The 18,463-nt window shown below is 41.4% G+C and overlaps 1 protein-coding gene across 1 annotated transcript in view; it reads right to left on the bottom strand.

The window, feature by feature from the left end:
* SKAP2 (src kinase associated phosphoprotein 2) overlaps positions 1 to 18,463 on the bottom strand; it is a 106,529-nt gene that overhangs the window by 12,704 nt on the left and 75,362 nt on the right. Inside the window, exons 10-11 of the mRNA XM_035128877.3 lie at positions 9,826 to 9,909; positions 3,628 to 3,740 (exon numbers count right to left, since the gene is read on the bottom strand). Of these exons, the coding sequence (XP_034984768.3) occupies positions 3,628 to 3,740; positions 9,826 to 9,909 (197 nt within the window). The remainder of the gene's footprint in view (positions 1 to 3,627; positions 3,741 to 9,825; positions 9,910 to 18,463) is intronic.

Raw genomic sequence — 18,463 nt, 5'->3', positions numbered from 1 at the left:
AAAAATCAGGATAAAGCAAACACAAAGTATTAACTAACAACACAACACTTTATGGTGCCAGGGATTAGATCAGAAACGTATATTTGCCTGTGAGCAGTCAGAATGCTCCTATATAATATTGCTATTAAGTTTAAAATCAAAAAGATGATAGGGGAAGGAGGAGAATATAACCCTGCGAACTTTACACATACAGGAAATATATGTGAAAACACAGAATATAAAGCTCTGTGCTATTGAAGAGTATTTAAGACCAGCCTTGTGTCCAGTTGCAGTTGCATCTGTTTGCAATAAGATATGAGCAACAAGATGCACAGACAGAGTCAAAAGTTGAAGTGTGCAATCTGTTTCAAAACCTACGTACGATCCCACTGTTTCTGTACTTAAAGTGAAGTTGTTTCCAAATATTTATTTTAGGGAAGGGAGGAATTTGTCAAGACATGGTTAGTTAAAATAATTTTGTTGCTCATATTTTAGGAACGACACCCACCCACCCACAAAGATGCTACTGGGAGAAGCACCAAAGGTGTGTTTCGGCTCGTTTCACAACTGGCCCTGCTGTTATTTAAATTTCCTCTCCTGAAATGCTTCCTGCCTCCACAAGTACTTTATCTTTCAGCTCACGTTGCATTCTTCTCACAACATATAATACTTACCTTTAATTCCTTATCAGCAGAATAAGATTTCCTGAGGATTAATGTCAAGGGGGGGGGGCTGATATACGATCAGAAAGTAATAAGCAATAGCTGAGATCAAGCCAAAGTTGAAATTTATGACACCATTTTGGAACTGCAGACATTAGCGTCTCCCCACACCTGCATCCCTCCTTTTCAACCACTAGATGGTGTAAAAAAATGTTTCTTTAAAAAAGAAAAAAACTGGCAAAAGAATCATCCGAGTGCCATAAAACTGAAGCACCAATTTAGAGGGTTAAGAAGTATTTGTTCAAGTCCTTCAGTTTAAGAGCTTGTGGATTATATCTTACTGTGATTATATTCTTAACAAACCCTTTGGCTGGTAACAGTCAGTTAGACCTTGAACAGTAGGGGCAGATTATTCCCTGGTGTTTTAACTTTCCAAAGCCCCTGAATTCAACGCTGACTGGAGACCTCACTTTGCTGCAACAGTCAAAAGCATGTTGAATTTTCATCAGATTTATTTGGGAAATTGGAGGGGCAAATTCTGAACATAAAACTTCCATAGATCTGGAGCAGCTACAACTGATCAAAACCAAGGTGTAGATCAGGGGTCAGCAAACTTTTTTTAGCAGGGGGCCAGTCCACTGTCCCTCAGACCTTGGGGGGGGGCTATATTTTGGAGAAAAAATGCAACGAATTCCTATGCCCCACAAATAACCCAGAGATGCATTTTAAATAAAAGACACATTCTACTCATGTAAAAACACACTGATTTCCGGACTGTCCGCAGGCTGGATTTAGAAGGCAATTGGGCCGGCTCCAGTCCCCAGGCCTTAGTTTGCCTACCCATGGTATAGATCAGGCATCCCCTCCAGATGTTTTGGACTACAATTCCCATCATCCCTGACCACTGGTCCTGTTAGCTAGGGATCATGGGAGTTGTAGGCCAAAACATCTGGAGGGCCGCAGTTTGGGGGTGCCTGGTATAGATAGATAGGTGATAGATAGGTGATACATAGGTAGGCAGGTAGGTAGATGAATCAAGATACCACATAGGATTGAAGGGAAAGGGAAGGCTTGTTTGCTCCACCTTGTGTTTCTTTGCAAAGTGGAATGCTTTCAGTTCTGGGTCAAATGAACCATGAATTTGACTGGTGAAAATCAAGATGCAATTCCTTGTAGGAATGTTTAAAGAGCTGTAGCTGTTTAACATGTTAGTTAACACACTTAAGAGAAAAGTACAGTAAGACAGTGCTATAAAATAAAAGTGTAAGGCTGCAATTGTGCACCCTCTGTTGGAATACAGTGGGCCTTATTTCCAGAAAGGCATGGACAGGATTGCAGAGCATGACCACACACCTGGAAGCTAGCTACTCCATTTAACAAAGCAAAAAGAGTGGATTAGATATGCTGGGTCTGGATTTAAGGGAGCTAAATTCCTGCTGCGCCAAGGATTTAGCAAGTGGACCTGGGAAAGAACCAGTTCCCCGTCTGTAAAATGGGAATAAGGATAAGATCATAGTGTTCTGAGGACAGATGTGCAACAGAGATATTGTAAATCATTATTATTAAGTTATTTGTTACATCAATGATGAAGCAGAAGAGGTATGCTTAGTTCCAATGAAACACATCTATTTAATTAGAAATACTTTGCACTTTACAGGCGTGGGAAAGGCATGGTAAGGTTGCCACTTTTGTTCTGGCAAAACACAGGACAGGGCGGTGCGGTGCGGTTGGGAGGCATTTATTTTTTTTCATCTGATGCTGAAGTGACTTCAAAGCAATCCATTACAATATACTGCAGCCTATCACAATGGCCCCTCTGGAATTTGTCTGTCTGTCTGTCTGTCTCACACACGCACAAATTTGTAAATCTGTCTGTTCTTGGCTACCCAGAGCTTAAATACATGACCTTTCACATACCCTTTCAAAAACATGCAGTTGGAGACGTTCTCTAACTTGGGGTGGGAAAGAGAAAGAGAGAAAGATGGAGGGGGGGGGGAGAGGGAGAGAAAGAAGACCTGAAATACAGGACAAAACTGTATCAATACAGGACGTAACTTTTTACGTTGAAATATGGGACAATCCTGTATTATACAGGAAGAGGTGGCAACCCTAGCAAGTGTATGCCATGAACATTGGCTTGCCAGCTCTACAGACAGCAAGGATGGGGTTCAAGAAGCAATTGCTCAAAGTATCGCCCAGGTGCCCAGGCCACAGCCGTGGCTCATTGTCAGGGTTGCCCCTCTAGCTTCTGCACGGCAAGAACTGAACATTTTCTGGAAAGGGGGTCTTGCTCATTTGTGGAGGAATTGAGGGGGGAAACAACTCTTAAGTGAGACTCAAAAATAAAGTCCTGTTGTGTTTGCGGCTTAGAGGCGCTGCTATAGTGGATCTACTTTCCAAAATAGTTAAAATATTGTAAGAACGAAATATTAGTTTGATGCATACTGACGTTAATTCTGCCCCCTTCAGTAAAAGCAGGGAGGAAATTGCATTTGTGTACAGTGATTAACAGAAAAGAGAGGGAGGGGAAGCAATGTGGTGAAAGTCAACTGAATCTGTAACACACACACACACACAGAGAGAGAGGGCTGCTGGTTACTGCTGAGGCCAAAAACTGTGATATGAAAACAATTCCAAATATTCCGAGTTCAGCACATGCAAGAGCTGCCAAGGAAGAGGATGTAACTTGTATGCACACAGTAGTTGACAAAGCTAACTTTTACACGCAATTAAGCGCATTGTCTCCGAGGGAAGCAGAGATAAACATGCTTTAAAGGCAATTCCTGTTGCACAATACCACTTCAGATGTGATTACATTCCATTGACAAAATAATTAATGGGCAAGGAACTTCTGACTGAACGCGAAGGATGTAAAGGAAATGCCAATTTCCCGACACCCTTGAAAGCTGCACGGTCCCCCCCCCTCTTTCTTTTCTTTACTTCAGCTATCTCCTCGTACCTATCTATTCTCGGTAGGATACAGTACCTTGCTGAGAATGTAGATAGCGTCCCCACGTTTGAATGTCAGCTCATCAGGAACATCACCGGTACAGTCCCACATACCTTGATAGAAATTAGCATAATCGGGTTTTTTACTGCCTGGGGACGGAAGAGGTGAATACATTAGATTTGTCAGCATATGTGATCTGGGGTTTTGTTATCAAGGTTACAAATACACCACCGCTCAAAAAAACACAAAGATCGACCGAGAAACATTTTCCAACTTTCTTTTCTGTCATAGGAAACCACCCCTTCGTCTCATAAGTGCGGCAGCAAGGGTGAAAAACAAGTTCCATTTCTTGCAGTCGTCAAACATGTAGTCACATTTATTTATCCTTTTTTTTAAAAAAAACAAGTTATTGCTATGGAGTTGCACATCACAAATCTGCTACTTTATTTCATGTAAGCAGCTATGCGTTTTCCCATAGAAAAGGGGTAAGATTGCTGCCGACATTAAGAAAACCTGTGAAAACAGGGCAAACCAAGCACTTTGAAGCTCTCCATGTCTTTCTCCTGAAAAAGACAAACTTCCCCTCTGAAAACGTCTCCCTTTTTTGAGGGCTAAAGCTGAAATATTGTCACGTCGGTAGAGCTAACCTTGCTGAAGTTGTGTTTTTAAAAATATTTGTGTCAGCACCAGCTTAGGACATTAAGTTCCGGCTAAATATGCAACACACACTACAGCCGGTAAACTCATCCTTCTAAGAACATAAGCACAATGAATGTGCTGCGTTCAAACTGCCATACAGACCATTAACTGATTGATTATTTTAGCACTGTTTGCTCTGGAATGCCACCATAACACAGTAATAAATGCTTTGTCATATGCTTGCCATACAGAGAAGCACTTACTGGAGCACAGAAATTCCATGCGGTTGAAATACTTTGGAAGCCTCTGTGAACACAGGAAGCTATTTCCTGTTTGCGATTCTGTAAGAAGCGCATTGGCCGAGTTTTAATACAGCAAGAATGCAAGAAGCCCCGATGAGGCAAGCGGGGAACATTACGCTTACAAGACCCGCGACAGATGCAAGTGTGCTAATAATCTGCATCTTTCAATTCAGATATAAGCATTCCAGATTTAATCAGATTAAGGGAACGCTGTCTTCATTTTGTTACAGCTGCAACAAAACTGCCATACTAGGAATCACACAGCAACACTTTCATGGTATTAGAACTCAAAAATCATTACTTATATCCCTCCACACATATAACCGTGTATAATTAATGGTTATCACATCTGTAAAAAATTAAAAAAAGCCTCGCCAAATGTAAGCTGAGCACTGCATTTCAGAAAACGGCGCGGTTTTCTAATCAGGACGGTGATCTACATTTAATCCCCTCCAGTATTAAGATGTCATAATAATATCTTCCAATGCTACATTCAGCTCAGCTCACGGAAAGTCATAGGCAGATGTTTCCCTGATCTGCATTTCACTCGAGGAAGCAATTTCCATTTTCATCACGTGGCCTGGATTCCAAACAGAAACGGCTTAACTTCTGTTGGAAAACGCTAGAGGGCACTCAGGGTGGCAGTTTGCACAATGAGTGGGATTCTGCATGCACCACTTATTTTTAGCCATTTCTTTTTTTTCCTCCCCCACCCCCACCCCCATAAGCAATTTGCGGGTTCTATGTTAAATACCTATATCATATTTCATTAGGATTTTTTAATAGCTTATAAATGTAAGGGGGGGAATCTGATTTGTGGAATGTGATTCCTATTCCCCGCCTCTCCAAAATTGTAAAGTAAGAGTCTTAAAAATAAGGTGCTTGGGCTTGATAACGCCTGCATTTATTATCTTGCATTTAATCATTCCCAACAGGGTTCTAGAGCTGCTGCAACATGCCGTTGCTTACCACACAATTTGTCTCGCAGCGATGCACGCTTGCAAAAACGTACGTACAAATTAACATCAAAAAGATAAAAACAACACCAATAACTAAAAATGCTCAACCCCAAAATATTCTAAGAAGGAAGAATCCTATCCTACTATAATAAGGTGAACACCAATACAGAAAAAGGTATATCCCCATACCTCTGTACAACTGATAGATAATGAACAAGGAGTTTGATATCGAGATCAATATATATCTTGATAAACTAGTTCTTATCTGAAATCAGAATACAGACTCATAGACTCATAGAGATGGAAGGTACCCTGAGGGTCATCTAGTCCAACTAAACTTGGCTCCATGAATGTAACAATATTATTAACTGCGGCTTTATCATTTTGAAATTTTTATTATTTTAAATTTGTTCTGTCCTTCATGGTGATTTAAGGTGATTTTGGATACAGCCGTCGAATGCTTATAATGACTTTTTTTTTCAAAATCTTTTTTATCTTCAACATCGTATCTTTCTGTACGGAGAGGGCAAGGCATTTACCTATTAAGAATGTAAACATTGCTCTCAGTAAATTGAATTCTGACAGAGAGTTAGAATTCAGTGCCAAAACCAAAGACCAAGCGGGCTAGGCTGCTGTACATTTATTTGGATTACAGCCTTAACGTTAACAGGATTTGACAGTGCAAACCTATGCTTGTCTACTCAGGTATGCTTGCCTACTCAGGAGGGCTAGAGTTCAGTGAGAATTACCCCCAGGGAAGTGTGTACAGGATCGGAGCCTTAGATATGAAAATAAGGTACGTGAAGAAACAACTTTTTCCCACATACGTATCTAAAAGTCACATTTGTCCATGAGGGGACTAGCACGACTAAGGCATTGATTGTGGTCAACACATGATGCCCGGTTGTTCAAGCCACACAGGTATGCAAAAAGAAAACTCTCTATATATTATGGTTGGAAGGTGGGGGGAGTTTTAATGTGAAAAACATCTTACATTCTTAAGTAAGGTTAGAACAAGTTCATGTCATGTGATCTGTAGTAAGGCCAAAATATTCTTTGCCAATTCATGACCCTACATAACAAACAAACTTCTAGCATTACATGTTTAACCGTCCAGAGAGGATCAGAGGTCACTGCCGTACTAAAGTGTTAGAACTATTGCTTGAAATGAATTTCACATCAGGGAATAATTATTATGGTGCTTTATTTCAAGGATATTGTATGAAACGTACTTGTATTTATAGGTTCGCTCATAAAAATTTAAGACCATGCTAACAAAGAAAAACAGTAATATTTCACGATGGGGGCAGGCCACTTTTTCAACACAGAGACTGCTGGTAACATGAACTATGTTGTCTATTATTTATGTGCAATAGCCATCATTTGCATAGAATTTGCATGAGTGTCAGGGCACAGCTGTTGCAGAAACTGCCACTCTGGGACAATTGTACAATTTCTGACGTGGGAGTTAAAAGCTCTGAGAATGCTTTGTAAGTTACAATCACTTTGGAAAGATTAAAGTTTCAACTCCTCAAAGACTTAGCAAGTGGGGGGAAATGTTTTGCCCCCATATATACACAAACAGACTTGTGAGGAAGAGCTAAAAGTATTGTGGAGGGTAGTTGGGGAGGAAAAGGCAAGGGGAGTTCATGACAGAAGTTAATAAAAGTATGTATAGTGAGCATAATTTTTCATCCTCTCTCATAACTGGATCAGAACCTGAAGCCAGAAAATGAAATGGACAGCAGGTTTAGGACAGGCAACAGAAAGTAATCACTCAGACATCGCACTAAACTGTAGTTTAGCATTTTAAAAAATGAACCATGGTAAACGCTGGTCTCACGTGCTCCTCTGCTGTGCCTACAAGATGTTCACTACCAATTCAGATTAACCCTAGCTTGTTGTCTTGGCTGAACCTGACAAATGGTGCTTAATCTTAACTATGGTTTGTTAAAAAGAAGCCAAATTCAAACCATGGTTTATGATGGTAGCTTGTTTAATCAAACAATAACTTAACATTAACCACAGCTTTTAGTGTTTGGAAAATAAGTTGAACTGATGCTTATGAGACGGACAGCTTACTTGGGCAAAGCATTATCTCTAGACCTATTTCAATCTGGGAGACAGGAAGACTATCACTTTTATGCCCTGTTGCTGGAAGCTGCTGTGGGAAACAAGATCCTGGATTAGACTTTGATCTGATCCAGCAGGGCTTTCTAATGTGAACAAAGAAAAGGTAATTTGGCCACATGTTGCAACAAATATGTGTTAATCCCATCCTTTCCCACTGTCAAATCCCTTTGGACTGTTCCCAGCGCTATAGTTCACATCAACAAAACCCAAATGTAAAGAAGAAATCCTAAAAGGTTCTCAAAATAATCCAAGTGCAAGGAATAAATTGCATTCAAGTTAGGGCCTACTACACATGCCGGCACCTTAAAAATTCTTCAACTTTGTGGGTTCTAGAAACAAACTTTTAACTTTAGAACTTGGGAACTTTATCGGGATTAATTTGAAGAAACATCCTGAACATTGCATACAGAGCCTAGAAGTTAAGAGGCAATTGTGGTATGGCAGTTGCCTAGTACAGCCTTCATGTGAACGGGATGGCATTTTATTATTAAATTGCTTCGTGTTCAAAGTTCCTAAGGCTCTAATCCCTAGGAGCCCAGGCATCTGACCATTGGGTCCATCCAACTCAATATTGTCTACACAACTCAATATCGTCCGCCCTGATTGGTAGCGGCTCTGCAGGGTTTGAAGGAGGAGTCTTTCCCAGCCCAACTTGAAGATACACCTTTACCAGGGAGTAAGCCCTGTCGAACTTCCTTATGAGTAAACATGTATAGGAGAGGCTATGGTTTTAGAAAAGATTCTGGCACTCACTTTATAAATGGGGCTGGCCTACATCGTATTAATTTGGGAACGTGCCTATTTACTGGAAAGCTTCCGTGATCCTGTTGCCAAGGTTACGCTGAGAATTATTTTTTTAAATGCTTGTTTTGTAGTGGTCCACTCTGACAGCAACTTCTGATGACTCACCCCTTTGTTTCCTGTGCACGGCAAACCCAAGCCCAAACTGTCTACAACAACCTGCTCAGATAGCTTCCTGTGAGAGGCCTGCCTGTTCCTCTCCACACACTATATGAGGAAGGGCACAGCTAAGACACTTCCTGAACACACTCCTCGTCCACCCTTTCTGTGACAGCAGTGGAAGAATGATGTGGAGCAAATATGACGAGAAAGATAACCCTAGGGCTCATTCCTTTGTAGGGCCCAGCTGCAACAGTGAGCCCCTTGCTCAGCTGGTGTCTGGGGCATAAAGAACTGTCCTGATAAGGAACAAGTTCTGGTTTTCGAAGTTAAAAACAACACTTAGCTCAAAGTGGCAAAAGACTGAGCTCCCAAAGGAGAAGTTGAGTTGGTTTTTAAGAGTGGCAAAGAAGGCTGCTCCTACCCAAAGGCTTCATATGGCGTGTCCAGTCCCCACCCTGCTCTCCCGAATGTAGTGCTGCTAATTTGCACGGGGCAAGTTGCCAAGGCACAGCGGAGAGAGGCCATTCTTCACGGCACTTCATGAGCACCGCTGTCCTTTTCTGATTTTTTTATGCTGCCGTCACTTTTCCATTCTGCTGTCACCGAGCACCGGCATTTCTTAGCCCAGTTCATTTGCTTTCTGTGGTATAATCATATGCAATGAAGATATGCATGGCCAACATTTAAACAGGCTGCAGATCAATTAGTGGTCTTAAGTTTATCTGATTTTTATCAAAGAAGACAGAGCTGTGGGTCGATTGTCAGAGCCTGTGTCAAGATGACCTTTTCAGAGACGTCTACATTGCTGGTCCCCTGGGCAACTTGTTGTCCCCTGTTAGTCTCTGAATGACAGAAGTCTGTTCTGCTCAAGCACAAAGTATACACAGATGTCTATATTACATTCTTATAGGTTTGACAGGAACTGCATGTTGTATCTATAAACTGTCCTTTAGCAGTGACACTTCCTCAATGATGATAAGCTAATTTATGCAGCTAAATCTCCTTTGTGAAGAAATGAAAGCTAATTGAGTCATTACAAAGTAATTCAGGAAGGAATACCTTGTATAAATTGGCTTACTTTATAAATCCTTCTCAAGCGATTTTCATGCATCCTAAATGGTGCTATTCGGATTCCGCCCCCCCCCCCCACCTTTCTCCTGCCATAAGAAATCAGTTAAAACTTTCAGAAACTTCAAGGCTTTTATCTGTGCCAAGGGCTGGGATGGGCGAGAGGAAAACACCGAAAAGTAAACGTAAAGCAATGGAGGCAAAACACAGGCTGGGAATCCAAAAGGTACCTGAAGCATTGCTAAGGTTCTCTTGGCTCGGTTTCCTTGACTCTTCAGCCTTCCCTGGCACTCTGGCCGGTGCTTCTTCTTCTTCTGCAGACACAAGCAATACGTTGAACAAACATGTTAGTCTACAGGAATTATAGCCCACGACAGTTTAGAAAATACAGAGTGTGGCTGAGGCGGCGTAAATTCTGTCTGTCAAGGAGGCCACAAAGTCAGCACACACAGCAGGGTTGAAATATGGTCAAGGACTTGGATGTCCCTCTTAAAAACAAACGCCCTAGTTTTGAACTAGAAATATAACTCGAGTGCCTTTAGATCCAATCCTTGTCCTCCGAAGGAAAGAGAAGGCAGCTTGAAGCATCATTTTCACTGGTTGGCTTCTCTAGTTCCAGCGCTGACACAGGTTTTTGATGTAATGATGCTCCCCACAAGGCGTTACTTCTCACATCGTTTTCACAACGCCACCATATTGCCGTTTAGTTCGCCTTCGTACAGTGAAAGCTAGTAGCATATCAAGGCAGTGGTGTGCCAAGCCATTTTGCCGCCCGAAGCAGAGCTCACATAGCACCCTCTGCACTGAGGAAAAACCAATTCAGTGGACCAATTCAGCCACTCATTCCTGACCCTTCTCTATTCCCCACACTGCCACGGCCCCATTGTGTTCCCTGAAGGAGGTTGCTTTAGCCTGCTGTATGGCAGGGCCTATCCCACATCAAGGAGACAGGCCTGAAAATCACAGTTCTCCCTAATGAAATCTAAGATATCACCATATGCAACAAGGTTCACCACATAAAAGAGTACGCAATTAAGTCAACATGAGCTAACATTTTCATTTCAAAAGGGGAAAAAGCCTAAAAGCTTGATGGGTTCTAAGAAAACAAAAAACAAAGCAAAAGCGGTTGAAACTAATTTACTCTTTTTGTGTGTGTGCCACTGATTCATACATTCTCAAAACAATTTAGCTGCTGCTAAACTATGGCCACATTCTCACCATTTTAAGCATGTTATTCTATTTCACACAGCCCGGTTGATTAAACATAACCACAGCAGAAATCCTAGAACTCAGAAAACAAAGCAGCAAGTAAGCTATTCTGACCATTTCTACCCCGCCCATCCGGCTGGGTCTCCCCAGCCACTCTGGGCAGCTTCCAACAGAAGGTTAAAAACACATTAAAACATAATTAAAAACTTCCCTAAACATGGCTGCATCTTTACACCAAGCCTGAAACTCAATAAGGAAGGAGCCAACCATACCTTTAGGACGGTGTTAAGACAATGTGGTCCCCAGATGATGATGTTGGACTCCAGCTCCCACCAGCCACAGTCAATATGGCCAATGCTCAAGGAAGTGGTAGTCCAACAACATCTGGGGACACCGTGGCTGCTCTTGCATAAGCCTCAGCCCGAGATGCCAGGAGCAGTGTGCACATACCACACACATACCTAATGCTGCAGGGGTAAGAAGACCCCATCGTTCAGAAATACCCCAACTACTTCAGATCACAAAATAATAATAATAATAACAACAATAATAAATAATAATAATAATGATGATGATGTATGGAAGTGAGAGCTGGACCATAAAGAAGGCTGATCGCCGAAGAATGGATGTTTTTGAATTATGGTGCTGGAGGAGACTCTTGAGAGTCCCATGGACTGCAAGAAGATCAAACCTATCCATTCTGAAGGAAATCAGCCCTGAGTGCTCACTGGAAGGACAGATCCTGAAGCTGAGGCTCCAATACTTTGGCCACCTCATGAGAAGAGAAGACTCCCTGGAAAAGACCCTGATGTTGGGAAAGATTGAGGGCACTAGGAGAAGGGGACGACAGAGGACGAGATGGTTGGACAGTGTTCTCGAAGCTACGAACATGAGTTTGACCAAACTGCGGGAGGCAGTGCAAGACAGGAGTGCCTGGCGTGCTATGGTCCATGGGGTCACAAAGAGTCGGACACGACTAAACGACTAAACAACAACAACAACAACAACAATATATTATTTATACAAGGATGCTTTAACTATCACTACAACCTCTGCACCCAGATTCATTTTGTTGAACCCTACGTACCCAACCACAGCTACCAGACACTGTCTCATGAAACAACACTACTCCTGGATTGACAGAGGATTTTTTTTATTAAAAAAAGGTAAACTGGGTGACAGCATGCTGGTGACTTCTCATTTCAAACTGATGAATAGAGATTTTTAGCAGCCGTGAGACCACTCATCTACTTAGACATGTTTCGCACTTGTCAAGTGCATGCAAGGCAGAGTACCAGTTCATAATACCTGCTCCACCTGTTCCACAACACCCCACTTAGAGGCTGGTTATGTGCTGCTTACCTGCAGAAAGCAGCAATTGTAGTTTGGATGTTAAGGGCACCCTTTACTCAACATAGCAGCTTTGTAGATTTCAATTCCACCATCCAGTGTAGACAGATTTTATGTTGGCACAAGACCCCCACAAGAACGCTGGCATGGGTAGATCTGTTGCGGAAACCGTATTTAAACTGACATAGCACGCTCGAGGTTCAGCTGGGGCCAATTTTTTTGTTCTGGGATCTGGAAATAAACCCACTTGCGATTGCCGTTCGGCCACGAAGCTCACTGGGTGGCCAGGGGCAAGCGAACCACTAGATAAGGATTTTGTACAAATAAAATGATATCACTTCATACAAGGGAAAGTGCTAGGGAAATGCTGAAGAGCGGATAGAGTTTCCTGTTACCACACATTTTAAAAGGCTAAGTAGGAACACAAAGACAAGAAAAGAAATGCCTTTCTATATACTGTTAGGGGCACCAGGAGGCACTCTCATCCTATGGCTTATATCCAAGGAACAAACATGCCCTGTTAGTTATCTCTCCTTTCCACTGGGTATCACTGTTCCTAATTACGTTACACTGCATAAGCATCTGTTAATATGCAGCACACTGGAGGGAAAAAGCTCTTCCTAATAAACCCTATAAAACTATTCTACTGCGGTATCAAGGTCAACAGTTCTCACCAGTTTTAAGTTTCTCCAGAACTGGAGAGGGTAAAAACTTTTCCAATATCTGAATTTAACTAAGGAGACTAGTCTTTCAAAAATGCTGGTCTAGCCCTCTCCTCCACTGCCCCAATGCACCCTAAGCAACTTTTAAACAAATCCGTGCAGATTTCTCAGATGTTAGATTCCAACTTGCCTCGTCCCTGCAAGAATGGTCAAAAATCAGGGGTGCTATGAGCTCAACATCCTGTGGGGGGTCCCCCTCCCTGATATAGATGGTGATTTTCAGATTAACACAAGGATGTGTGGATGACTACAGTGGTGCCTCGACTTACGAATTTAATCCGTTCCGAAGGCACCTTCGTAGGTCGAAAAATTCGTGAGTCGAAAAGCGCCATTGGAAACGCAATTTCCCATAGGAATGCATTGGAAACGGAAAAATCTGTAAGTCGAAGCAACCCCATCTAAAAATTCGTAAGTCGAAAAAACCCTATCTAAAACCACCGTGAAATTCGTAAGCGTGCGGCCATTTGCCCCATTCGTAAGTCGGAAAATTTGGTTGTCAAGTCGTTCGTAAGTCAAGGTACCACTGTACATAAAGGACAATAGGTTTCTTTCTGTCTTATGAGGAAAATTATGATTAAATTTTGATAGAGGCCAGCAGATCATAGACCAGGTCGCTTTCTTCATCAGATGCATGAAGCTCATCTTCCTGGGTAGTTATAAACAGGGGTGCCAAAATACCATGAAAGACAAGTAGAAATATCTTGTGACTATGAATGAAGAAATAATTTGTTTGGTCCACTTTTTGCAATAGACTAAACCCAATCTGATACTCCAGAATTTGCTTGCAGATTAGAATGTAGCTCCCAGTTGGATTGCATGCTCTTCCAGATTTTGCAATGCATTTTTGGTGGACAGAGCACGTATTTTATTTATTTAGTGCATAAACTGTATATACCACTTGGCTGTAGAAAAGAACTCAGGGTGGTATACAAGATGCATATTTTACTGGTGAATGTGGTGAGAAGCATGTATTTCATGCAAAAAGTGTGCACAAAATGCATATAATGGAATTGAATGACTGGAATTCTACGAATACAGTTAACTGAAATAAAAAGCAAAAATCGTATCAGGGTCAGTAGTTGTTGTTTTGTTAATGTCCCAAGTTAGCTTTCTAGAGCGCACTTCTGTCACGAGATTGGTTATGCCCAAGATAAAGATGTATTTGAAGTAAGCAATTCTATCTTAGATTCCCGTCAAAAGCTCTAGTATTCATTACTAGGATACCTCCATTAGCCCTTATTAATAACACGGCTAATCACAAGCAAGCACTGTATTGTGCTATGCTAGCTAAGAGACACCTGTTAGGATTTTGTGATGCTGGGTAGTGTGATTGGTATAAATCACATGAGATGTCTGAGAAGAGTGTGGGAACGGAAGACTGTCTTATCTCTTCTGTCTGAGTGTGTTATGGTTTCTTTACTTTCACTTTTGCAGTATGCAGCATTCTTGTTCTCCCTGAGCTGGAGAACACAGATGTGATCATGGATTCTCTGTACATATTGTGAATAAAACGTAGTTTAGATCTACGGATGTTTCCTTCTTCTTGCTGTTAGATGCCAGAAGACTTGCGTACACTTTTCATAAGAGAAGTGTCGCTAGGGTTGCCAGACTCAATAGAGGACAGAACCTCTGTGCCTTTAATTGCCCTGCTCTCTTTTGAGTCTGGAAACCTTAAAGAGAAACCAGCAGACCCTTTGCTTGGAAATTAAACAAAGGGTCTGCTGGTTTCTCTTTAAGGTTTCCAGACTCAAAAGAGAGCAGGGCAATTAAAGGCACAGAGGTCCTGTCCTCTATTGAGTCTGGCAACCCTAAGTGTCGCAGAGAGGCACTCTGGAGTGAAGGGGCATGTCATTCCAGAGACATGCCTACTGGGAGACGCACGGAGGCACCGGGGTTCGGCGTGTCCCCGGGTGCATTTTCCAACAACACCATGTCATTGTACAATATTAATTAACACCTTAGATAACAACAGTTTGTGTGTTAATATATTCTACTCAATACTTTTAGCAACAGTAAACACAAACAGCTGAGCTATGCAGTAAAATCCATCAAGCAACACAGATGGTTATAAGGTTTTCATTATGTGGTTTCCATAGCAATCATCTTGCAAATCTGGAAGGTCCTTGCAAATAAGCAGCTTGCATTTACATGCCTTTCAGCTGCACCGTGGAAGTCTTCAACACGTAGAGTTGCTATTCCAATCGCATTAGAAGGGTCATTGGGATAAATTTTGATCAGCCACTACTACTGCAGATTCTTAAGACAATTTGCCTTTGTGAGAAAAATGCATTGGTCAATAATTTCATGCCTGTAGTGTATAAAGGTGCATTTTTATTTGAAAGCTCAGTGATATCTCAGCCACTTTAAGAAGTACACAATTTTTTGTTTCAAAACTGATCATACTAAAGAAGGGAGAGCCTTCTCGGGAGTCGCACCCCAGCTTTGGAACTCCCTCCGCTTTGAGATACAGCTGGCACAGATGTTGCTGAGTTAAAGATCTGGTCATTTGTCTAGATTCTGCTTTGCACTTCCAAGACCCCCTTCCAAGACCCCCTTCCTCCTCAGCTAACGTCTGGGGGGTGGGAAGCAGACAGGTGCTACCTTGGTAAATAAGTACAAAACCTTCTGAATTACATGAACACACCTAAATCTATTCTATGGTCCAATGCAGCAGCAGCAGCTATTGTATACTGTAGCTGCAGTTAAAAATATTGTGCTTGTTTACTCTCAAGTTGTAATTTTCTGGATGGCTGTCATGACAAAAGGCTATTGGAAAAGTGCCTTTGCTCGGCATGTAAAACAGTTGTAGAGGATATTATCATCACCGTATCAGTAGCATTTTACAAAAAATAAAGTGTCAAAGCGACTAAACAGGATAAAATACAACAGATAAAAGCAAAAAAACCCACCCCAGTATATTTAAAGCAATGAATAATACAATATAACTAAAATGCTCATCCAATAACATAATAATGAGGAGGAGTCCAACTAACCCATTAAAAGATTAGTACCACCATAGAGGCCAGATTAGTTAGCCAAGGCCTAAATGAATAGAAATGTCTTAATCTGGTGCCTAAAAACCCAGCCTGTTTTCCTCAGGACAGCATTGCACATTGTTCACTACATCAATGTCCTTTTTATAAAGATCCTCATAACAAACATTTCTCACACCTACCAAGCTTCTATATTTTTTGGTATTTGACCATGAAAACTATGTTGCTTTGCAATTATATCTCATTTGCATTGGCAGGCTGTTTATGAAGGGCTAAATTTGTGGTTCAAATCCCAATCCTCTTGATGTTTTGTTATGGCTAAACAAATACAAACTATTGCCCACAAGAAAGCCAGAGTCCTTCCCTAATTTCCAAGATAATAAAATACTTTCCCAATATTTCAGACATTGATTTCCCCTCTAAAGAAAGTTAAATTCATGTCAAATAAGTAACACTAAACCACCATTTAAGATTAAGTTTCATTGCCACTACTGTTTTGTGGATAAATTAACAAAAATTTAATCCCGTTAGTGTAAATAGATTTGAGAGTCCACTTAGTTACGTGTGTGTGTGTGTGTGTGTGTGTGTGTGTGTGTGTGTGTGTGTAAATATAACAAACACATGAGCATCTACACAACAACATTTTTTTGGTGTGTTCAGATTTAAATGGAATTATTTCGAGGCTTGCATATGCTAACTGTTCAGAAACCAATGGTTTTATTTTGTGTACCTAAGTAAAAGGGACATTAAATCTTATCATCTTGTTTTAAAAAGACCTTGGAATGTATATGGGATATAAATCTGCACACACACACACACTTATGGTTCTCCGTCTCTCTCATTTCCAAGGGGTAAAGAGGATGAGTGTGTGGCAAAATGTAGGAGGCTCAGGAAACACTAAACTTCAGAGTGACTGCCACAGCTCTCTGTGGGTGGCCAGAGATCTGCAACATTTCCATGGACAACTTAGACCATCAGCAGACATGGTTAGTCTCAACTCCTGCTGGCTTTGCAGGGTGGCACATCTTTTGAAAAAGCAATCAGTGGGGCTTAGAATAAAGCATTTCCTGGCACTTCCTGAAATGATTTCCCCCCGTAAGACAATAATTTGGTGCAACATAAGGAAAGCAGAATTAATTAAACGAAGTCAAGAATAAGGTGACTGCTGAGAGAGGTCAGATGGGGTGGGTGGGTTGGATTAAAATAAGAAAAAAGAAGAGGGGGAGGAAACCTGCCACATAGTAATTATTTACTCATGAAACAGCTTTACGTAATATGCCTTTGTTCAGTTCTTCTACGTTGTATACACTTGAAGAAAGAAAGGGCCCATAAAAATTAAGTCAAAGCAAACACCTGTCCTGTTCTTTGAGCATGCTTCCTCTCTCCTCGTTTAATGCAAAAAAATCAGAGAAGCAAATTCATGAAAAATGGAGTTAGTCTTGACCTTACTACTTTCAGAAGACATCTCAGCATTTGCAGCAGCTGTTAAGAAATCTTGTAGAACTCATTATTTTTTGCTGAACCTCTCAGCGTTAAAGTGAACACTCCTGTGAAAAATATGAATTAAGTCAAAGAAAAAACACATTGAAGCCCCTTTTGTTCCGATGACACAGAGAGGGAAGCACCATTCTTGAACTTCCTTATTAAAATCAAAAGTAAAATCATGTTAATAGCTTATAGTGAGCTCATGCCAAACAATTACAGTGGTACCTTGGTTTACGAACTTAATCCATTCTTAAAGCAAAGCGTTCTTAAACCAAGGCGTGCTTTTCCATAGCAGCGGGGGACTCAATTTACAAATGGAACACACTCAACATGTTCTGCTTCCAAGGCAAAGTTCACAAAACAAAACACCTACTTCTGGGTTTGCAGCGTCCTTAATCGAAGTTGTTCACAAACTAAGCTGCTCTTAAACCAAGGTACCTCTGTAGTAGTCTGTTGCAGCAAGCAACAAATTCTTGTGGCACCTTAAAGTCTTAACTAATTTATTGTGGCATTAGGCTAAAGCAGCAGGAGGAAGATGTACGCTCACACAAAATGGAAAACTGTTGCCTCTGTTATTGTTGGTGTGGACAACAAAATACATTCTGAGGTAAACAATGAAGTTAGAAGAGAGAATATATACTTATTGAAGCATACTGACAATTGGAAAGACCTGAGGCAACAGGTCTTTGCCTCGACTCTTTTTGAGCATCCTTATCAACACCTTCTGCTAGAGACAGACCAGCAATACTGAGCTGAATAAAGAATGGCTCCTGTCTGAGTTCTAGAAAGAGCACACATGGAAACTGATCAAGCCACAAAGAACTGGAGATACTACAAGTAACACCGGGGACTCTCAGCTAACATGCACACAAATCCTAATCTAAACACTTCCTAAATCAATAGGGACCATAAACGCTTAAATTCAGAGGGCTGTGGAACTGCCTGAGAGGCAAAAGGCAATTAAGCAGATCTCTGAATCATTGTTAAAAGAAGTTCCAAAATGCCTGCATGTAATGGTCGATTCTGGGACCCAGGTGGCGCTGTGGGTTAATCCACAGAGTCTAGGGCAGGCATCCCCAAACTTCAGCCCTCCAGATGTTTTGGACTAC

The sequence above is a fragment of the Zootoca vivipara genome, chromosome 11 (genome assembly GCF_965207765.1).
Source record: "Zootoca vivipara chromosome 11, rZooViv2.hap1.1, whole genome shotgun sequence".
NCBI lineage: Eukaryota > Metazoa > Chordata > Lepidosauria > Squamata > Lacertidae > Zootoca > Zootoca vivipara.
Note: the sequence above shows the minus strand (reverse complement) of the source record. Positions and strands in the feature narration are given on the sequence as shown.